The sequence below is a fragment of the Miscanthus floridulus genome, chromosome 2, assembly GCF_019320115.1.
Source record: "Miscanthus floridulus cultivar M001 chromosome 2, ASM1932011v1, whole genome shotgun sequence".
NCBI classification, from domain to species: Eukaryota; Viridiplantae; Streptophyta; class Magnoliopsida; order Poales; family Poaceae; genus Miscanthus; species Miscanthus floridulus.
Genome location: NC_089581.1, coordinates 112,286,638 through 112,310,521, shown reverse-complemented (window position 1 = coordinate 112,310,521; position 23,884 = coordinate 112,286,638). Strand labels below are relative to the sequence as shown.

Sequence of the window (23,884 nt, the reverse complement as noted above, 5' to 3'; positions counted from 1 at the left end):
AAGCCATCTAGGTGATGGCGATCACCAAGAGTAATAAGCATGAACTCTCACTTGACCACGACAAGCCTAATGAGAAGGTGGATGCACACTTTGCTACTCTTGATCTTCACTAATGAGGGCTCTCTTTGGGATTCTTAAATCTCAATCACCTCACTAGGACCTTGTTCTTCTTGGCACTCTCTAAGGTGTTTCTCAGCTGTTGGAATGAGCAAAAGCACCCCACACACGAGCAGAGGTTGTATTTATAACACCGGCTGAAAAACGAACCATTATGTGCCTCTGCGGGGTGACCGGACGCTCCGGTCATGTTGATCGGACGCTTCGGTCAGTATACCCTGAACTCCAATGATTGCAGTGTGACCGGACGCTGGCAGCGTCCGGTCAGCACTAACCGGACGTGTTCGGTCACGATTTTCCCTCTCCGGAACCTTACTGGAGTCGACTGGACGTTGCCTCACAGCATCCGGTCACTTGACTTCTCAGCATCCAGTCAAACCAGACGCAATCATCTTGGTCAAATGAACTGATCGAACCCTGAGCCAGCGTCTGGTCACACCAAAGCCAGCGTCCGGTCAGTATTTGACCCTCCATTCACTTTCAACTCTCGAGCATATGTGAATGAAGTTTGCTCCATTGGATCAAAGGGTTGTTGTGGAGCTATCTAGTACTAGTTTTAACAAGTGTGCGCCACACCTAACTCACTAGACTCACCTAGGTCAAGCTACCCGTTCATACCCCCCTTAATAGTACGGCCAAAGGAAAAACAAAGTCCTAAACTACTCTAAGTGTCTCTCCAACTCCAATCGACACTTAGAACTAGTCCATCCTTAACCTTGTCGTCCATCCTTTGAAAACCAAAATGATTTCCATCGTAGAGGCATGACAACCATGATTGCCCAATCGATCTCCATTACCATGACCTAACTCAATTGTTTCTGCAAAACACACGTTAGTCACAGTAATCATGTATTGTCATTAATCACTGAAACCCAACTAGGGGCCTAGATGTTTTCAACGGTTAACGACGTATCTATTGAGGGTCGACATGAACTGCTCATATGTACACATCTAGTGCAGGTACACGGCACCTAGTTCCTATATATGATCAATCAGGTGCATCATCAGGTGTGGCATAATATCAAAGAAAGACAGCGGGAAGCACATCTCGAGCTAGCAAAGAGTCTCTGTGATGAACTGTTTCAGGCCAGGTAGCTCAGCTTCATCGATGACCTTCTATGTGATGTAGTTGAAGAAGTAGGACATGCATGTGATGACCATCTTCACGTACTCTGGACCGATAGCCCTGATCACAATTGGAAGGAACACCATGAGCATGATGTGGCAGTCATGTCTGTTGAAGCTGGTTAGTGTGAGGTCCTTCATCGAGACTAGGATCTTGATGTTGGAAGAGAAACTGGTCAGCACCTTGACACCCCTAAGCCACTAGCACACAGCCCTCTTCTCATCTCTCGTCAGGTTGTAGCTTGCGCCCGGAAGGTTGACTTTCTTGCTCTACGTCGTCGGTGTCGGGTGAATTTTGGACCTGATGTCCTGGTTGATAAGATCCATCCGTGACTTCAGACCATCCTTCATCTTAGCCTTGATGTCTAGCAATACGCTAATGGTGCTTTCGAAGACATTCTTCTCGAGGTGCATGCAGTAGATGGCATGGGGCATATCTAGCTCCTTCTAGTATGATAGGTACTTGAAGAAACACGACTACTTCTTGAAAGGAATGGGGGTGACAGGTGGTTCCTCTATCTTATCCCTCTTCCTCTTCTTCCTTGTCATGGTCCCATCTTTCTCTTTCTTCTTCTTCCTGAACTCAACATCTATGCCCTTCACCATGTCAAACACCTTTTGCCCGTACCTCATCCTTTCTGGCTCATTAGTTTCAAGCTCCTCCTGGTTGTCGAAGTACTTATTCATCATAGCTACCCGGTACCTCTACTTTTTGATGAGGAATCGCCTATGCCTCATGTACACCATCTTCTTAGATGCACTAAGGTAAGTGTAGTAGGTACCGTCAATGCAAACTACATAACCTGACTTACCTTTGATCTGCCCTAACAATGAAAAAAGACCAGGGTAATCAGTGATGGTGACAAAGATGTTGGCTTTTAGAGTGAACTCCTTCTTTAGGGATGCATCCATCATCTTGACCCCATCTTCCCATAGTATCTTCATGTTCTCCATGAGCGGCTCTAGGAACACATCTATATCATTACCTGGCTGCTTAGGTCCAGAAATAATCATGGTTAGTAAAAGATACCTATGCTTCTGATAAAGCTAGGGAGGTAGGTTGTAGATGGTGAGGATGACTGGCCAAGTGTTGTGCGAGCTGCTGAGGTCACCAAATGGATTCATCCCATCGGTACTCAGCGCGAACCTGACGTTCCTCACCTCATCGCCAAACTCCAGGAACTTGGTGTTGAAATGCTTCCATTGCTTGCCATCGGAAAGGGTGTCATAGCTTGCCATTGTCCTTCATGCGCTCAACAGATGCATGCCAGGACATCAGCTTGGCATCCTCGAGGTTCTCGAATATAGTACACAGGCGATCGATCATGGGCAGGTACCACATCGATAGGGCCAGACTTTTTCTCTGTGTGTAACCCTCTTCTTCCTTGTCCTCAGGAGACAAGATCTGCTTGTTCGCGGTACTCTTCTTGGTCGTCTTCTTCTTCGACCCTCTCTCGTCATCCGTATCCGTGCGACAACTGACATTCCTCTTGTACCGACTCGTGCCATAGTGAGGACGTCTCTACAAGTTCTCATACTTGCCCCGATATAGGATACAGTGGTTAGGGCAGTGCATGGAACTTTTTAATCTTCATCGCCACTGGCCGGATCAGCTTCTTCGCCCGGTAGGTATTGTCGGGCACCTTGTTACCCTCTAGGTATGTGTCAGCAAGGATACGTAACAGGTCGTTGAAGCTAGTGTCGGACCACCCATGGCGAGCCTTCAACATCAGCATCTGGAGGTTAAAACGTAGCGTCGTCCAGTGCTTCGGATAGTCCTTATAGATGGGATCAATTACTGACTGCTTCATCTCTCTGAAATTCTCCAGCCACCTCGGGCTCCCAAACAGAACATCGTTGTGGTCAAGATGGTTAGCGATTGACTCAAAAAGCTCCATGGTCTTGGGATCCCTCACAGGCTCACCACCATCCCCATCATCGCCATCAGCCGTGTCTTGGAGTAGATCATCAATCGTGATGTAATCATGATCTGCATTGTCGCTAGTAGCAGCATTATTGTTGTGCCACTGGCCGCTGCTGATGAGGTTTGTTGTTCGGCATTCACCGCCGTTGTCATCGTTGTCAACGAGTTCCCTCCTCTAGATGCACCGGCACTCGGATCCTCTGCTTCCCCGTGAAACTTCCAGACGGTGTAATCCTTCAAGAAACCATACCGAACCAAGTGAGATTTCACCATGTCATCTCCCTAGGCAAGAAGGTTCTTGCAGCTCTTACAAGGACTGATGGTGAGTTCCCGCTTCAGACTCAGACGATGCCTTTTCGCAGCGGCAATATTTTTTGTCACATGATCCAGGAAAGCTGGATCCAGCCTCGATGTCTTGTACATCCATTCCCTGTCCATAACCGCGAACACTTTGCACACACAAACAACGAAAATGACACATATAAGCAGAGCAGTATGAAAAAAGATAGTCGGGTAGCTCTAGATCTGATGATTTCTCTCTCCTCCAAATAGATCTAGATCTAGATCTTGATAAAAAGCACCCAAATCATGAAAAAGAGAGAGGATTGAGGATTTGAGAGCGAGAATCGACCTCTTGCGGTGCCCTCATTCACCAAATCTAAGGGCAAAACCTCCCCCCTAGGAAATGGCCATTTTTTAGGGTTTTGAGGTCAGAACCAAAAAAAATGGAGGAGAAGCCATAGGGAAAAAGGTGGGTGCGGTTGTATTTATAGCCCAGACTTAACTGAGGTGGACATTATAAAAAAAACCACCTCGGTTAATAGCTTAACCGAGACGGTTGCGTTAGGGCAACCACCTCGGTTAATCCGCATTAACCGTGGCGGTTTCTTTACCGCGCCCGCCTCAGTTAACCGAGGCGGTTGGTAGCCTGGTCGCCCTGCCTCGAATAACTGAGGCGGGCAACCAGGCCAACTGTCTCGAAGCCCCATTTCAAAAAGTTGTGCATAAGATTTTGTGCAGTAGTATATATAGGTAGCTCTATAATTTTGATTGATTTGCTGGCGTTCATTTTCGCAAAAATGGAATAGAGAACATAAAAAAATTCTTGGAAGCCGCGTATGCGATGAAGTGCTATCGCTAGCCATTGTTGCTCATAAAAAAATGGTAGTTGCTAGGGTGAAAACGATCAGAAAAAGGCTCCATCACTTTAAGTTTCGTAATCTTTGTTGAAAACGAAAATGATACAATATCATTGAAAACAAGAACGATGCCGATACTCCGATAATATCGAAAACGACACCATACGATCGAAAGTACATCAAATGATCAGAACTCAACAAAATGGTACTTCAAAAACGATAAAGAATCATAGGACATGACGCTAGCCATGCATGTATACAACCTACTCCGTTTCATACATATGAACAAACAATTAAGACATAGACATTATTACTTTAACCATGTCCATAACACATACTCCCTCCATCCCAAAAAACCTGACGTCCTGGGCAACCGAAGCATTTTCGTGAAACCTGACATCCTGGGCTCCCGAGGCCTCGCGAGGACAGGTTTACCCCTGGCGAGCCGCTCGCCAACGGTTCCTTCGACTACGCATTAATCGCTCGATGGACCGACGCCTCGTTCTCTTGGTCGCCGCCGTCCTCAGCTCTTGCGTGGAGTAAAGGCGCTGTAGTCCCTCCGCAACACCTCGACGCACCGTTCTTCTCCTGCCGTTGTGCCGCACGTGCTCAAACGTAGCATGCCGCCGCCCTCCGCAGCACGCAGTGTTTAGGGTTTTACCGCGCCGCCGCCGCGACCTTGTACGGTTCAACCAAGAACATCGACACACGCCCTCGCCTACCTCCGCAGCATGCCCTCGCCTACCTCCGCACGCCCTCGCCTACCTCCGCAGCACGGCGCCGCCGCCAGCACACGCCTCCCTCGCCGCGCCATGGAGTCCGCCGACGCGCTGAACTCGGAGGGCACAGACTCTGTTGTGGCCATGGAGTCCGTCGATGCGCTCGACTTCGTCGACGTGGTGCCGGACTCCGTCGAGGAGGTGCCGGACTCCGACGTGGTGCTACCGGACTCCATCGAGGTACTGCTGGACTCCGACCAGCTGGACGAGGTGGTGCACTGTCCTCGCTGCGGCACGTTCCATGCCGGCGGCGTCTTCGGCGAAGCATGCTACGAAGCTCGTCGCGAAGCTCGTAGGTGTGCCCGTTGTGGCCTTTTACATGAGGACTACAATCTCGCAGCAAGGGTGTGCGATAAGATGGAAAAATTTGATTGTGAGGTGTATATTCCTGATGTGCACGAACTTCAAATGAGAGGTGACACAATTCTTCTTCCTGAGCACGTAATGAAGAAGCTGGACGAACAATATAATATGAAGAAACTAGAAGAACAAAAGCTGAAGCAACTGGAGTCACAAGCTAACGACGAGTGCATATAGGATCAGTAAGGTGCAAAAGCTAACATACAGTACATGCATTATCTAATTTGGTGCAAAAGCTAACTTGCTTCTTCTAATGGTTTCATGCAGGGAGAGCAGCTAGTGCTTCGGCTAGCAAAGAAGCTTCACAAGGGACTTGCAATGGCAGCCTATCTTCCCTCTCTAGTCTTTGTTTATTCATGTGAGGAATCTTGATTTTGTTGCAACCCTTTATCTTCATTGCTTCCTTCAAAACAGTTTGTAGTGTCACAAAGATCATATTTGCCTTCTATGGAGAGTACTCCATAAATGCCTACAAAACATGTGTTCAAGAAATGAATTAGTGAGTTCATTACTTGTCCAAGATCAATTTAAACAATGGAATGGATGATCAATTTACCTGCTGCACGGCTGGAATTAAATCTTGCATTGTTTTTGCATTCTTCTTGTATTGAATAGCTTGAATAGCACGAAAAAAACCCAAGTCTAGAATGTTGAAATCCGGTGAATTGGGTGGTTGACAAATAAGCCGAATGTCAAACCCATATTGCTTAGCATGCTCACAAAAAATAGGATCATCCACTTTTAGATGAGAAGGTGCATTATCTTGTTGTATGAAAATTGGCTTGTGCACATCTTCTCTTGGCCACTTGGCTCGGATAGCGGGCAGCACTTTGTTTATCATGAACTCTCTAATCACATCTATTGTTATTGAAGTTATGGGCTTGATAACTTGTGCACCACGAAGACGGTTTCCACTTCGTCTAATAGCTTGTTCAAAATTGACTAGTGGAAAACAACCTATTTTGCCATCAAACACACATTCTCTATTTCTAAATCTTGGCCGAGCACAAACACACAAAAACATGAGCCTAGGGATATAATTCTTGTTCTTGCAAGTACGATGTGGTTCATCTTCCTCGGGTAGCAAGTAGTATCTCTCGGATTTTTGAGAGATGTAGAACCATTTCTCATCAATAAACACAAAGTCAAACAAATCCTTAAACTTTGGATCATCAACTAAACCTTGCTCAATCATGTCAATGCACCACTTCAACCTAGTCTTCTTGTTAGCCTCGGTGAGGTAAGGTTTTATGCTACTAGAGTGGCGTCTAAGCAAACCTTTTTTCAAGTACCTATGTATCCTAGATTTGCTAATACCAAGTCTACTAGACACATCTTCTATGGTCATTCTTTGCTTGAGAGGAATGTCCCGCAATTTTTCCAAATCAAGAGGGATTGCTTTACGGCCACTTCTACCTTTCTTTAGATTAGGAACCATGACTGGAATGTTGTGAGCAAGTTGGTTTTTACCTTGCTTCCATATGCGCTGAACTGATCGAATCTTTACTCCAAATTGAGCACCAACAATTGTTGTATCTTGCTTGCCTAGTTTCCCATTCTTACTTCTCATCAACAATGCTTGGTACACTTGTTGTCTAACATGATCAGAATAGTCATGCTTCGGTTGATTTACTTGATCGGCATGTTGTTCTAACAAAAGGAAAAAAAACAACCATTTTAATAGTACTCACGGCATGCTCTCAATATATGAAAAAAACAAAGACATTCAACAACAGATGCTCACGGCATGTTCTAGCTCGTCATGCACAAGAGAAGAAGAACATGCTGTAGTACATGCAGAAGAGGAAAACAAGAGACGAAGCATTTTACCGATGCCATGCTCGTCATCTTCAGGCTCGTTCAGATCAAAGCCGGCGTCGTCATCGTCATTTTCAGCCTCGTTGAGATCCAAGGCAAGGTTGCCGTCGTCATCGTCCGCTAAACGTTCAGATCAAAGGGAAAGAAAGCATCAGCTTCATTGCAAGTACGGAGAAAACGAAAGAACAAAATGAGAAAAAAATTACCAGCAAGGTTTTGTAGGTAATCGAAATCGACAGCACCAAAATCATCTAATGGCAAGTTCAAATCGAACCCTGTCCAAAAAAAGAAGAAAGAAAATGAGAAACGTTGCCACACGTTCTTGCTTTGAATATAAAACAAAAAAACCAAACAAACTGAGTAGTACATTACCATTTATGGTGTCGTCCTCCAATATTGGCTCATTGAGATCGACGTCGCCGTCATCTTCTTCCAAACGAACGTTCAAATCAAATGGATTAGCCATTGCATTTGAGAAGGAGTGGAGAAGGAAAGAGTGGAGCACGACAAGCATGGGAGTGGTACAGTGGAGAACGAGGCGTTTTAATGAAGCAGCAGCCAGAGCAGTCGAAGCGTCCGGAGACCGGCCAGATTAGCGCCAAATTAGAATGCTTGGAGCGCGGACAGAAAAATTACGTGGCCATGCACAAACCCGAGCGCGAACGGCGCAAAAACAAGCACCAACGCTGCCCAAACGTGCCAAAACAACACCAAACGTGCTCCCACCCGCACCAGTGCCATGCGAGCCAACGCGCACGTGCCACGCCCCACCCAAACCCATGCAAAATGAAGCCACAGGCAAAAAAAATGCGTCCACAGAGTTTCGACCTCGAGACCTCAGGACTCGGGGCTCACCCACACCGCACTAACTAGATGAGCCAGGAAACTTTCTCGTATGGATAGCGCTCGCAACAGTATTTAATAGGGGCATATAGGGAAAACTATACCCTAATTAATGACTCCTTGGTAAGCACAATTATATCCTAAACGTCAGGTTTTTTTGGGATGGAGGGAGTAGTCACTTGTTTGGATATAGTTGGGTTAGGTTAAGGTCTTGTGTGGGACCCACATGTTTTTTTATGAAAAATTTAGAAAGATAGCTTTCTTTATACAACATAGCCTCCGCCCAACTTAGGTTCATGCAGTCAGCGGAGCGAACGGTGGCGTGACTAGTGGGCGGCCATACTACGCTTGGCAGCTTGGGCCTATTGGGCTCGCCTAAGTTGTGCGACGTGTAGAGAAGCACGAGGCCGGGAGTCATGTTGCTAGCCTGCTGAGCTCAGGCTCCCAATGGTGGAGATGATTCGTACTTTTCAGCTTGTTTTTTTAGTTAGAACAGTATTTTTCTCTTACGACAAATTAGTCAGAACAGTGTTTTAGTTTATTTTTTCAGCGAAGCGAACGGGGCGGATATCTTTTTTCTCTAAAGAAAACAATATAGTATCACGATATTTTACCGCATAAACACGTAACATGCTTATGCAGCCAAAAAAGAGAAAATGTTGTTGCCGTTATCGTTTTCACACTTGTCTACCTTTACGGATATGGTATTTATGGTTACCGCTACCGTTTTTGTTTAGTCAAAAACACAGTAAAACCTCAGAAACGAGCCTCGAAAACATGTTTTTCCAGTTTTGCTTTTATCCCTACTAGTTGCCTCTGAGAAATCTGATTGTTCGGGGGTAATAAAACAACTTTACTAGCTGCAGAAGTTTTTGTCATGATGGAAGGAAATCAAACTTTGAAGCTCATAGCACAAGCAGTTGTTACTCTATCAGCTAACCATGTGTGGTTTGATGAATCCAATACGTGTACCCTCGAATGTTTTGGTGCAATAAAATCCTTGTCTTCTCACCCAATAAAAAATAGAATGCAGAAAATGCTCTCTCCTTATTTATCCTATTAGGATGTTATTCTGGTCTTCATAGCAGCACTGACGAGATGGCCGAGTTGGTCTAAGGCGCCAGATTAAGGTTCTGGTCCGAAAGGGCGTGGGTTCAAATCCCACTCTCGTCAATTTTTTCTGTTTTTCTATTTTTATTTCTAATCATTTCGCAAACTCTTTGTATTTTCATTTCTAATATTTTCGGAACCTCATGCGTTATCTATTTTTATTTCTATAATATTTTCACAAGTTCATTGTATTTTCTTTTGTAACATTTTCAAAAGCTCAAGCGTTTTCTATTTTTATTTGTAGTCTTTTCACAAGCTCTTTGTTTTCTAACATTTTCACAAGCTCAAGCGTTTTATATCTTTATTCCTAACTTTTCACAAGCTATTCATTTTAATGTTTTCCCATTTTTATTTCTAATCTTTTCACAAGCTCTTTGTATTCCATCTAACATTTCCACAAGCTCAAGCGTTTTCTGTTTTTATTTCTAACTTTTTTCACAAGCTATTCTGGTTTGAGAGGGCATCTGTTCAAATTCCACTCTTTTTTTCTATATCTACCGGCAAACATGCTCGCGCGTTATAATGGAACCTAGTACGTATATGAATAAAACTATGTATCATCGCTAGATGTGAGTTGTTCTAACCCATATGAATAAGCGCAAGTCATGAATCCCAGGTCACATACGAGATATGTAGTGCACGACCCGATACGTATTGGAATCAAACTTTGTATTCATCATCGCTAGATGCAAGTTGTCCTAACTCGTATGATTATGGGTTATGGGTCCAGATCACATATGAGATACGGGGGAAACTCTCCACTATTTGGTTAGTCAGGGGAAGATGGACGAAAAAAATAGGTGGAAAGAAATTTTACCTCTTTAATATTAAAAATGGTATAGAGTATAGATATTCTAACCTTTTTCATAAGCTCTTTGTATTTTCATTTCTAATATTTTCACAAGATCAAGCGTTATCTACTTTCATTTGCACCTTTCTATTTAACTATCTTTATTTCTAACCTTTTCACAAACTGTTCTGGTCCGAAAGGGCGTCAATTTTTTTCTATTTCTATTTCCAACCGTTTCACAAGCTCTTTGTATTTTCATTTCTAACATTTTTTCTATTTCTATTTCCAACCGTTTCACAACCAGTTGATCAAGCCTCCGGGTGGCATCCCTCGTGACCAGAGTTCAAATTCTTGGTCAGACGAATTTTTTGGTTGGCGGTGTAGAAAAAAAAACCCTCACATGTCCCACGTTCTCAAAGCACAGGTAAAATAGACCGGCCCCCTCACCGGATAACGGCCCCTGTGTGCACGGGGCATGAGGTTCGAGGGTTTTCTCGGACTGAGTGAGAAGTCATCTACCTTGAGCTAAAATACAAACCAATACTGGCCTCTAACTGAAAGTGATCGTCTTCCCTGCAAGATATGCTTGTAGAATCTGTTTACATGCAAAACACATGGACCCACTGAATTAGTTTAAAGTGGTCATAAGAAAATTAATTTTGTAGTTATGAAAATTCCTCCTATTCTATAATGTTCAGGTTTTACAAAACCAAAAGACACAATTTAGTGAGGATTTGCATGCACAACTAATGGAGAACATCAGTTGTGGAAAAGTGGCGGTGTGGAATATTGTGCTGCCACATCTCACTATTGTTTAGATCATATGAGACGTTATTTATATTGTCCAAGTTACAGCTAGCGGACCAAAAAGCCCCTATCCTAAGGCTGTATTCTAAACATATTCCTAACTTTCAGGGGCATTTTGGTGTTTTCAATATAAGCCTATACAAGGATAAAAGATACAAATTGGATTTGACTTCTCAGGTTGGTGGCCACTCCGCGCTCGCGTGTTGTCAGTCCTTAGACCATGCTCCTCGCTAATCTGAAGCTTCGAGACTTTGGATCACCTAAGATAATCCTTGTTTGACCCTTCGGAATGTTGTCCTCGAACATGGCTTCACCCTTTGGACCCAGTGAGGGTATCTTTGTTGGGCACCATGAATGGCTACACGGTGTTTCTTGGCGATGCTCCCGTGCCCACCCTCTCTGGACTAGCGAATATGTCTTTACTAAGGGTCTAAGGCTAGTGTTGTCTGATCGCTACCTATGTACCTATAAGAGATGACATTTCTGAGAGCCGCAAACGATTGAGTTAATGGTCAGCAAAACGGAGAGAGGGGAGGGAGTTTCCCCCCAAAGGGTATTAACCCCTAACATTGTCGTCCTTGGCGAGGTCAAGTGGCTCTTTTCGCCGTAGCCCTCGCCAGCCAAGCACATCAAGGCCACGTCGTGGGGCAACGATGCGGGGGCACGAGCGCAGAGTCGATAACTGGAGGTGCAAGGGTGAGTATGAAACTAGTGACGTGGGAGGCCCGTGCACGGGTGTGGAGCTGGTGTCACGAGAGGCGTGAGCGCGAAACCTTTGGCATGTGAGGCCTGGGTGCGAGGTTGGTGAGCACACGGCGAGGCTTCGCCTCGGGTGACTAGAACTTGGCGCCAAGCTCGCTCGTCTCGACTTCTTCCATTGTTGTCATGAACCGTTCCTTACTCTATTACTGCCATGGCGGAGGCGGATAACGCCTCTACCAGCGTTGTCCACCCCTGGCCTCTAGGCGACGTGGGAGACACATACAATGTTAGCCTCGAGTATGGACGCACGTGGCATGAGAATGGAGGGCGATAACAGTGGGCCTAATGTCACGTGAGACTGATTCTCTGGATATATGAGATGTGTGAACTTGACATGTGGGCCCTATATATTGAGTTCGCATTAATGCAAAGTCAAAGTGCTATGTCACGTACGAAGCAAGTTAAAACCCGTTAAGATTCAAATGAAACCTAAAATTAAGTTTAGAGACTCAAAAATAACCGTACGAGGGTACACAGATCTAAGTCACACCACTTGCTAAGTTGAAGGCATTTTGACAGCAGGAGGATCTAAATGACATCCTTTAACGGACCATGATTTTGTTTTTTTTTTCAGTTTCAAACGGGCCATGATTTTGTTTTTTTCAGTTTCAAACGGACCATGAATTTTGGTCGTTATTCGGTTATTCCCATCGCAGCACTTCTGCAGAACCGTTGTTTTCCCCAACACGAGCGCACACGAGCGCCGTCCGGCTCGACCGAGCCGACCCGGGCTCCCGGCGTTCCCTGGGGGCTGGGGCAAAATTCGCCACTTCCCGTCGCCGAAACCGTCCGCTCCCGTACCTTAGCAGACTCACGCGAGCCAGAGTCCGGAATCTTCTAGACGCGTCGGGAGGACTGAGCACGTGCTCCCACCGGCTGCCATCCATGGCGGAGAAGCTGGCCCCCGAGAAGCGCCACACCTTCGTGCACAACGGTGAGCCGCTTCCCCCCCTTCGTATCCTCCACAGCCCGCCTTCCCCGCGGCACCCCCACCCCTCTGACTTAGGGTCGATCCCCATCCCCGCCATGAGCAGGGCAGAAGGTGTTCGAGTGGGACCAGACGCTAGAGGAGGTGAACATGTACATCGAGCTCCCCAAGGGCGTGCCCACCAAGCTCTTCCACTGCACCATCCAGGCGAGCCACGTCGAGGTCGGCGTCCGCGGCAACCCACCATACCTCAACGTCTGTGCTCCTACTCAAGGCTCCCTTGCGATTCGGTTCCACTAGGTTCCCAAGATTTCCTCGCGTCTGGTTGGGGATTGAATATTTTTTTTTGGGGTGATTTTGCAGCACGACCTGACGCACCCCGTGAAGACCGACTCGTCGTTCTGGACAATAGGTGTGGTCGAACTTATCGCTCTTGAACATTTACTTCATTTTTTTCTGAACCTGAACTGTAGATATTGATTTCTGTAGTATTTCTGACATCTTCGCGAGAAGTGTTCTTGAAATTGTTGTTCGGTTGGTACAAGCTGTCTGCGCTTATAATTGTCAAATTGGCACGGTGCTTTTACCAATTAATAAAAGGGTTAATTGATGGAAGCAATTGCTCCTGCTTCGCTGAGACAAATAAAAAACTACTTAGCAGCTGTACCGATAATCATTGGATATTGTTGGGTGGCTTTAGTTTTTGCCAGGGTTAGTTGAGAGCTAGATAGCAGAAATTGTTGATGAATACAAGTGTACTACTGCTCCTGATTTGGTACCCTTTTGTGTTTTACTAGTTACTTTAGACAACAAAATATGTCTCCAGTGCACATCATTGACCTTGTATAGTCTTACTTATGCTGGTAATAGTTATCAACTTATCATAAATATAATGATATGAATATATCTTTCATGACAAATGCAGTATCAATCCCATGCCAATGATCTTATCAGTCTGTATAGTTTATGGTAGAAACTCACTGGCATCAAGTATTGGCCATTGTTGGCTGTTTTTTTTCTTTTTTATAATCTGAGTTAGTGCAGAACTAGAGCAAAAGTAGCATTGAATTGTGCAGCCAACCTGAGGCTGTAGAAAAACACATCGTTTCTGTCAATCTACAGAACAAGTGAATTTGACAACATGCTTTGCTAGAATCAACAATTAGATGCTTCTGTGCTGTGATGATTTTTGGAACAGCCAGTAAAACTTCTGAGCTAGTGATAACATGAGATTATGTATAAGGGCATGCTAGTATCTGCCACTCACATGAAATTTAGTACTATGGATATTAGGATATGTCTGTAATGCAATCTGAGTCATATACACCTTATTCGATTATAATTTTTAACATGGGCCATGGTGATGACAATACAGAGGATGGTGAGATGCATATCACACTGCAAAAAAGAGAGAAGGGGAAAACATGGTCATCTCCAATACAAGGGCAAGGAATTTTGGATCCATATGCTGCAGATCAAGAGCAAAAGCGGCTTATGCTCCAAAGGTTTCAGGAAGAGGTATGATCTCCTTCCCTCCCTCCACTGTACAAGTTCTATTTCCATGCATTCCCATCTCATGCTTTCATGCTTCATTTTCTTTTCTTAGTTTGTTGAGTTGTTTTCAGTTTTCTAACTCAGGTCATCTGTACATGAATACAATATGAAAGAGGGCCAGATATTTTTGAATCACCAACATCTCCTTCCCTCCCTCCACTGTCCAAGTTCTATTTCCATGCATTCCCATCTCATGCTTTCATGCTTCATTTTCTTTTCTTAGTTTGTTGAGTTGTTTTCAGTTTTCTAACTCAGGTCATCTGTACATGAATACAATATGAAAGAGGGCCAGATATTTTTGAATCACCAACCATATGGTTTGCATGCTAATACCTCAAGTCAAATTAGAGATCCAATGGAAAAGTCTTGTTTGGCAAGATTAGTTTCGCATTCAAATTTGTATACTATTAAAAGAACTTGCAGTGTAACTAGAGAATGTAGCTAAGATGGTTGAATCGGAGTACGATAATCAAGCTAATAACGATATCACCAGTTTGAATTTGGATCTGACCAGTTTTCCTGCGATCTATACTAATCTCATGATTGTTACTGATAATAAGGGCCTAAAACTATGTAGGTTGCTTGATTCACTTGGGTGTGGTAACTTTGAGTTGAAAACGATTGGTGTTGTGTAATAAGCTAGAGTTGGACAATACTTGATTGAGTTAAGAATTTTAGGACTTGCAGGGGCATGTTGTCTCTGATATTGTGTATGCTACACTTCATCCCTCCATTCTTTAAAAGTGGACTTATCGGTTACTCTTAGGCCCTGTTTGGTTCCCAGGAATTGAGAGGAACTGGAAAGTAATCTAATAATGAAATGAGAAGCACTTTCTAGATATTGGTTTCAATTCATGGGATCCAAACAGGCCATTAGTGAATTGTTTTTATGATAATATGCTCAGGCTGCTGGCAGTTATTTCCTAACACTGATCTTGCCAAATTCTGCAATCACAAAAAATACCTACTGCCAATAAGAGAAGTTTACTGTGGGTGTGGTAGCCTGACTCTGTCAAACATCAGAATAAAGAGAACACCCTGGCTCTACTATGTAGTAATTTGGTGGTAATAAGAGCAAAAATGGCAAAACACTGCCATGTTTATAGGAGGTGTGGTTGAAGCTATTAATAACAGTGCCAACTTTTTTGAAGACCCTTCTCTAAACTCAAACAGTGTGCATAATACTAGTCTGGAGGACAACGACGTATAATGTATGTAGAAGTTCCATATGACATGCAGCAGCCTTATCATACACATTTCGAGTTTCATTTTAATGCACCTTTTCTAATTCTGTTATCTACCATTTTTACATTTTTAGAACCCAGGGTTCGACTTTTCACAGGCTCAGTTCAGTGGAACCTGCCCTGACCCAAGAACCTTCATGGGAGGAATACACTCCGAATGAAGCTCTACCTGCCTATGTTGCTGCTATATTCCCGGCATCTTGTTAGATGTAGCAGGTGTTCTTATTCCGTCGGTAAATCGGTTGGTGTCTATCATGGAAATAATCGTGATGTGTGACCATTTTGTGTGCAAGCTCATTAGCTGACTGAACCTTTTTGGCAACCTTTGCGTGCTAAATTCTAATTATAGTTGTGATCATCATTCAGTTCTCGTTTTTTGGACTTTGGATGTATCGATATTTGGGGAGAGGTGATGACAATGTAGTCTAAGGGTTCATTTGCCAGAGCTCCTGGAGCGGCTCCGGCTTCAGCTAAAGACCTGCCAAAAGGTAGAGCCGTAGCCTTGTTAGGAGGAGGTGGAGATCTGCTAAACTGACCCTAAGTTGTCCATGAGATTATGCCTTGCCACTGTGTAATATTTTTTTGGTATGTGTGCATTTTTTTTTTTGTCTCCTTAGCCAAAAGTCGATATCCGGTATCACGGTCTCACACTCACACTAGACTTGTTGACATGTTTGGACTCTTTTTTTTAAGCTGCAATGGTCTCATTTTATTTTGAAAAACAATTTTTTGAGATGGAAACACAATTCCATTAGTTAACCGGTTTTGGTAAATCACCGGAAACGAGAAGCATTACAAACTCTGCTGCCTGATCTAGCCACAACCTAGAATTACCCACATTCAAACAAGCACCAAAAGATGCTAGACAATCAGCTACAACATTACAAGTCCTATGGCACTTAGCAATATTACGACATATGAAACCAAAGGGCATATGGCTTTTTATATCCCTGAACAGCATTCCCAGAATCGATCAAGTCCCCCCCCCCCCCCCCCCCCCCCCCACCCAAGAAAAAATAAAATATTAAAGCTCTAATCGATCAAAATCTTCGGTTTCTGCAGGTCGGTTGCCGATGCCTCGTCCTCTAGCTGTGGCATAGAGCGGGCAAGGCGACCGCGCGCACCGTTGAGGAATAGGGCTGGAGATCTGCCGTCCACGATCGAGGGCACCATAGCGGATGACGATTTCGTCTATCCTGTCACCAGCAACGAAGACCTGGTTGCGGTAGGGCTATCCCCCGAGCGCGACGATGACATCCGTGACGCTGCTGCAACGTTGTTCGGTGTCGACGTCGGCTCTGCTCCGATCGATCTGGATGGCGGTGGTGCAGGGGTGGCGGCGACGGCAACAGGGACGGCGGTGGCCTCCAACACCAACAACACAGACGGTACTCCAACCTCATCTACAGTGGGTAAGCGTAAGTCTGTTGTCTAGGTTGATTTTGAGGAGATCTACGAGGAGGTGAATGGTAACAATATTCGAACTACTGCTATGTGTAGAATGTGTAAGGCTGTTTTGAGTGCTAGATCTGCTGCTGGTACTGGTCATTTGATTAGGCACCAAAAATCTTGTAGAAAAAAGACTGATCATGCTGCTAAGGTTCAGTCTAGGCTTGCTTTTAATCCTAATGGTTCTGTGCATAACTGAAACTATAATTTCCTACTGTTGCTTGATCTGAGTTGTGTCGGTTGATTGCTAGGCTTGACCTTCCATTAGGTATAGGTGAGTCAGAGGCCTTCGAGGACTATATTGTTCATGCTCATAACTCTAGGTTTGTTAAGTCTTCTAGAAGGACCACCACTAGAGATCTTGGTAAGCTGTTTAATAAATGTCGTGATGTGAAAGAATTCTGTGTTGTCTACTGCTTCATCTGTTGCTTTGACTTTATATATTTGGTCTGGTAATGTTAAAGAGGATTACATTAGTGTTGTTGCTCACTATATGAATGCTGATTGGGAGTTACAGAAAAAGGTTATTGGTCTTAGGTTGATTGAAGTAAAACATTCTAGTAAAAATATATATTGTTGAAAGAATAGTTGCTGTGGTTGAGGAGTTTGGTTTTATTGATAAGATTTTCTCTGTCACTCTTGATAATGCTTCATCTAATGCTAAGGCTATAGAAACTTTGACACCTATGTTTGCTAGTTACTTGGGTCCTAACCCTTCACCTGAACCCCAGGATCCTAATGAACATAAGTATAGTCTTGTACATCAACGTTGTGCTTGTCATATAATTAATTTGATTGTTAAATCTGGATCAAAGAGGTTGAGACCTTACCTAGAAGATTTTATAACTGCAATTAATTTCTTGAATTCCTCTAATCAAAGAATTGCTATGTTCAAGAACTAATGTGCTGTTAAGGGTGTTAGACCTAGAAAGTTTGGCTTGGATATGGACGTTAGATGGAATGCTACATACCTTATGCTGAAACACTTGGTTTCATATAAGGAAGTCTTTTTTGTGTTTGTTAATTCTAATTATGGAACTACACTATTGTCTCCAAATCATTGGTATTGTGCCGAGAAGGTATTAGAGTTCCTGCAATTGTTTTATGACTTGAAAGCCCTAGTTTGGTTTTGGATAATTGATGAAACCTAGCACTAACCTTTGTCATGAGTTATAAAATGAGCTAGGTTGGTGCAATACAAGTGTGGAGCATGGTCATGAATTCCATGGAGATGGAGATGGACATATGTTGAAGATGATCAAGCTCAACTTGAAAAAGAAAAAGAGAAAAATAAAAACCGAGATGATCAAGGCAAAGGTATAAGATAGGTTTTTGTTTTGCACTCAAGACAACATAGAGGGTGTGGGTGACTTAGGATCGATAGCCGTACTATAAAGAGAGGAAATCTTTGGCTAAACGGTTTATCGAGTGCCACTAGGTGACATGATTCTTGCATATGTATTTAGGAACCTAGTGTGCTAACCTTGATCCTTGTAAAATACTTTGAAAAATGCTAACACACGTGCACACAAGTTCTACACTTTGTGGTTAGCAAGTTGGAAGCAAGGGCAAAGCGGTTGAGGAGATAGAAAAAGAAAAGACATTGTCGGTCACTGATCGAACACTGCACCGAACGTGGGACCTGACCCTAGGTAGCGTATGGTCATTTATAGCGAGGTGGCGCAACTCTGGCCGAGAAGGCCTACGAGCGACCGGACGTAGGCACTGCATCTGGTCAGTTGGCACAGAGGAGAAGCAGCTCGGGTGGCGCGATCGGACGCTAAAGAGAGCCGCGCGACCTGACGCGGTGAAGACATTGTTCATGCGTCAGGTCAATGGCTGAGGTGCGTGCGCGATAGAGAGAGCGACCGGACGTCGTGGCGCGTCAGGTCATCTTTGACCGAGCGCGTCTGGTCGTTAAAAAGCCGCTCTAGGAGCTTACTGATGTTGACCTGACGCGGAGTGTCTCGGAGTCCGATCGTTAGAACAATGCGTCCGGTCATTGGGTTGACTCAACGTTGACCGTTTTTCGACCGTTGTGATCTGATGTGTGAAATTCAAAGGAGCACCACGTGGACAGCCAGGAATGACCGAACGCTGGGGTGTGTCCGATCAGTGCGTTCGGTCATCCCGAGAGTGCCCAATAGCTCTTTGAGTCGGGCTCTATAAATTGAAAGGTACCGGCTTGGGGCTCACTCTCTTGGCACTTTTACATACTTGACATCCTTGTGAGCCTAAGGAAACACCTCTCACTCATTTCCATCATTGATTCATCATTATAGTGAGATTGAGAGTGATTCTTAGTGAATTTGCTTGAGTGATTGCATCTAGTGGCACTTGGGGATAGTTGTGGCTATGAAGTTCTTGTTACTCTTGGTGGTTGCCGCCACCTAGATGGCTTGGAGCAGCAGAGGAGCTTCAGCATATGTTGGTGATTGTTCGTGGCCGGCTCCGGTGATTGTGAGTGGTCTTGTACCTTCCCCAATGGAGAGTTGAAATGTAACTCTAGGAGATTGCTCGTGTCATTGAGTTACCTCACTTGTGGGTAGGTTCTTGTGGTGTCCAATTGTGTGGACGAGGTTCGTGCAACACCTCTTAGCCGCTGAACCACCAAGTGTTGGTCGGCATAATGGGGACTAGCGTGCCGGCAAGCACATGAACCTCAGGAGAAAAATTAGTTGTCTCTTGCCCTTTGGTATTCTCTCGGTGATTGAATTGGTATTCATCTTGTGATTGGTTCACTCCTCTATGCAGTGGTATAATCATCCTACTCACTCGTTTACATTCCCGCAAACTAGTTGTAGCAAGCTCTTTAGTGTAGCTAGAATTGAGAGCTTGCTTTGTAGCTTAAGATCATCTAGTGGAGCTCCTTAGTGTAGCAAATGTGAGAGCACTTAGTGAGTTGTGACTTTGCCATTTATGTGCCTAGTGATTATAGTAACTAGAATTGTTGGATAGGTGGCTTGCAACCCTTGTAGAGTTAGAGCAAGTTTGCATTTTGCTATTTATCATACTAATTAAATTACTCTAGTGATCTTATAGATTTTTAAAAAGGCTATTCACCCCCTCTAGCCATATTAGGACCTTTCAAGTGGTATTGGAGCAGTGGTCACCATTGTTTCAAGGCTTAACAACCTTCGGTGCAAATTATGGCTCAAATTGTGTTCAATCATGTTGGGGGTAAACCACCGTTCTTTGATGGCACATCTTTTGATTATTGGAAGAGAAAGATGAAGATGTACCTTGGTTCAATTAATGACAAGGTGTGGGATGTGATAGAGAATGAGTTTGTGATCATTGACCCTACCAATCTCATCGACAATGACAAGATCAACAAGCAACGCAACACAATAGCACTCAACATAATATACAATGGCATTGATTCAAAGGTGTTTGAGCAAATCAAAGATCTTGAGAAGGCAAGTGAAGTTTGAGTGAGACTAGAAGAAACATATGAGGGCACTTCAACGGTAAAAAGTGCCAAGCTCTATGTGCTCAAAGACATGCTATCAAACTTCAAGATAAAGGATGATGAGTCCATTCTAGAGATGTTCTATAGTCTACAAGTCATCATTAATGATCTCAAGAGTTTGGGTGAGAAGGTGAAGGATGAGGACTTCTCTCACAAGTTCTTGATATGTTTGCCAAAAAGATTCAAGACATTAAGAACTATCATCTTTAGAGGTGAATTAAAGGATGTCACTCCAAATGAGGTGCTTGGTGATGTGATGACCAATAACCAATACTGTAATAGAACCATCCAATTTATAAGAGCACAAGTACAATAGCAATCACCAAAGCGATCAATCTATCATACTTGAGCCTATATAAGCCTGGTAGTCCGATGAAACCATGAAGGATCTCAAACCAACCAACATACAAGCTAAGATCATACATGATTCAACATAACAAGTCACATGTTACATCATAGTTCACAAATGGTTCACAAGTATCTCACATACATTGGAGTTCACATAGTTATTACAAACCAAGTTCAAATAGCGGAAGCAAAGTAGTTTAACATCAACATCACACTTAGTTCAAATACATGCCAGTACCACGATCATTTCCAACAAAAGCATAACAGAGAGGATAACTTAGGAGTACCATGCCCCATGGTTTAGTCCTCATCCACGGCGGAATGAAGGCAGTTCTTACAGTACCCATGATACATTATATCATCTGCAATAAGAGGGAATAAACCCTAAGTATGAGAATATACTCACCTAGACTTACCCGTCGTAAACCATAAATAATATGACACCAAGGAGTATGCAATGCTTTATCGGTGGAGTTAGCTTGACAACATTTTGTATAAAAGCTTAAGTAACATAACTTGAAGATTTAATATCTTTAGCATCAAATTGAATACCTATTCAATTAAGCATCTTTAGATTAGCATCTGTACTAGAGCAATCACTTGATTAAGCTAACAAGCATTAGTAACCATATCCGGTGTATCAATTTGAGCATCATCATAACCATCAAGTTCCATCAATTAATGCTACGTTGCCGCTGCTCAGTCAAGTTCTCACTATCTGGGAGAGACGGTGACTCGAATCGATTTCAACCAGATGAGGAGTTATTCCTAACACAAACCCATACTTCCCCCGTTGGGGTCGCATCGGGTCACCTTTGATATAACTCAGGTACAGTCGCAGGTCCGATCAGCGCCGCACCCTCAGGGATACTACCAGTCCGCTAGGAAGTTCAGGCCCATCCTACCCTTGGACTCACGCCACTGGCTCTCCACACACCCTTGCTTCCTCCAGTGTGCGCACTTTCACTTATCGGGTCCCGGTCTGAGTTGAGCTACTCGGCTTCGTAGTCGGAGTAGCTTATCCGGCCAACTAAGTGCTAGGCATGCGTTCAACATGACATGAGGACGTACAGCGAATTAGTCCTTAACTAATATAGACAGGGATAAATAGGCACCAAGACCTCCATGCCTTGTTGCTTCTCTATCACAACCGTGACTAGATATCTACCTATATCTTGTAGGTGACAGGAAATCACCCGACTTCTATCGGACTAAGCATGGCTAAGCATATATTCGATCCTAGACCTACATAGGATTTAGGATATATTTGTTTGGACAAGAAAAGTATATGCAGCAAGTGGTTCCAATCAACCCTTAGTACTTAATGCATCAACATAAAAGGACTCAAGTTGATATTTAGAAAACATAGGAGGCTTAGAATGCTCCGGGGCTTATCTTTCAGAAATGAGGAAGGTTGGTGATCAGGACACTAGGAAGATTTTCCACGTTGACTCCTCCTTCCACCTGAACCTCCTGCTCCTAGGCTACCTGTTGCTCCTCCTAACGCTCGGGTTAGAACTCGAGTAGCGTCACTCCTTCTGGGGAACCTATTGCATGCATATGCACAAATGAGTATCATGAATGCATAAGAGATGAGATGACCTAATGAAGTGTATACGTATGAGCATGGTTATCCACAAGATGTATGATAAGTTTAACATTCATTGACCAAGTAGATGTATAACTTTCTTCTAGTTGATCTTTACTGAGTAGGTGCATATCTCTTCTATAGTACAAGAAACATACACTCATAAGTTCTAGTAACCTAAGGTAAAGTTGTTCATCATCATTAAGAGGCCAAGAACATGCAGCTAACAACTTATTTTAATTAGCCTAAGCATCTACATGAGCATCACACAAAGCAAACACTCATAACTAGGATCTGTCATTTTGTGGAATGCAAGATAATAGTCACATGTTTTGGTCACAACTGGAGTTATACAAATCTAACAAACATGAAATAAGAATTTTTGGAAATCTTATGAAATTGTCTACAACTTTCTTATAGTCATCTCAAGATGATTCAACAGCTATCAAGGTCAAACAAAGCAATTTCCCAGATCTGTCCAAAAATTCTAGAAAATAAGCATTTCTAGAGATCAACTTTCAACAGCTATAACTCTCAAACCATTTATCCTATTACCATGAAAATTTTACACAAGAAAGATAAGTAAGTTATCTACAACTTTGTTATTGACAAGATTCACAGCAAACATCATTTTACCTATGTAATTTATTTAACAATAGAAACTGTCCAAAACAATCACTATAATTGAATTATAGAGCAATTAATATTTCACTGCATACAAGCAATCAAATTTGGGCACAACCAATGGTACCACCAGTTCATAGACATCATATACACTTTAGAAAACATAATGGTTAAGCCCAAATAAATTATTTAAATGCCTTTATTAATTTCCTTATATAATAAGGTGATTTAAAGGATAAATATTTCTAGTGCTCAATAAATCTTAATAAAATTACAGTAGCCTACATATGACACCAATAGTCTACTATACAAATTTCATACTATTTGGATAAGTATAGCAACCTCTACAAAAATGACAAGTTGCATAGGCTTATTTTAGCAAAAATAGTTTACCCTAGTGAAAAGTTCCAAACAGTAGATTTCATATTTTTCTTACTGTCATCCTAGCATAAGAACACTGTGTAAAAATTTGCACGATCATATGTGATATATTTTTAACCCAATTATTTTCACTAGATACTAGCAATTATTTAAGATTAAATAGGAAGACCATATTCCAAGTATGGCTACTGTAGGTTTAGTATTTTTTCTAGCTAGAGCATGTCAACACAAGACCAGCAAAATTGGAATCACAATTTTTGTATTTCTCTAGCTCAAGTTATGCATTTTACAAGATAGAAATAATTTAAAAGCACTTATCTGGCTCAATTTAATTCCCTAAAAAAATACCTAAAACAGTAGGTTACATATTTTTATCAAATACTACACTTCATGATGAATCCAGCAAAATTTGGATCACCCCATTTTGACACTCCTAACTTCAGATATAAATTTTTGAAGTTTGCATTCAAATCTACAAAAAGAATAAAAGAAAACCTAAACTAACAATCACTAACAGCTGGGACCCAGAGGTCAACGGGCCCCACTCATCAGTCAAACAGAGGCAGGAGACAGCGGTTGACCGGTGACAGCTCTCCTTCGGTGAGGTTTCCGATGGTAGAGTCACCACCGTTGTGTTCCTCTCATCAAGCCGCATCGATGGGTGGTGAAAACGGAACCTAGGGTTCACCAGAGAGGGCTCGCCGGCGGTAATGGCAGACAGA

At 43.2% G+C, this 23,884-nt stretch overlaps 2 protein-coding genes and 1 non-coding gene across 3 annotated transcripts; 2 read left to right on the top strand and 1 right to left on the bottom strand.

Annotated features, from left to right (window-relative positions):
• Positions 1-5,702: 5,702 nt before the first annotated feature.
• On the bottom strand, positions 5,703-7,803 carry LOC136539370 (uncharacterized). The gene is made up of 5 exons (XM_066531320.1): positions 7,635-7,803; positions 7,469-7,537; positions 7,275-7,382; positions 6,001-7,094; positions 5,703-5,913 (listed from the first exon to the last, which is right to left on the bottom strand). The coding sequence occupies exons 1-5, from the start codon at positions 7,774-7,776 to the stop codon at positions 5,890-5,892; spliced, it is 1,437 nt and encodes a 478-aa protein (XP_066387417.1). The 5' UTR covers positions 7,777-7,803; the 3' UTR covers positions 5,703-5,889.
• Positions 7,804-9,197: 1,394 nt separating this feature from the next.
• On the top strand, positions 9,198-9,278 carry TRNAL-AAG (transfer RNA leucine (anticodon AAG)). The gene has a single exon. It is a non-coding gene; the product is annotated as a tRNA-Leu (tRNA).
• A 3,038-nt stretch (positions 9,279-12,316) lies between these two features.
• LOC136539369 (uncharacterized) lies at positions 12,317-15,670 on the top strand. The gene is made up of 5 exons (XM_066531319.1): positions 12,317-12,508; positions 12,609-12,757; positions 12,866-12,914; positions 13,878-14,020; positions 15,375-15,670. The coding sequence occupies exons 1-5, from the start codon at positions 12,460-12,462 to the stop codon at positions 15,459-15,461; spliced, it is 477 nt and encodes a 158-aa protein (XP_066387416.1). The 5' UTR covers positions 12,317-12,459; the 3' UTR covers positions 15,462-15,670.
• Positions 15,671-23,884: the final 8,214 nt, after the last annotated feature.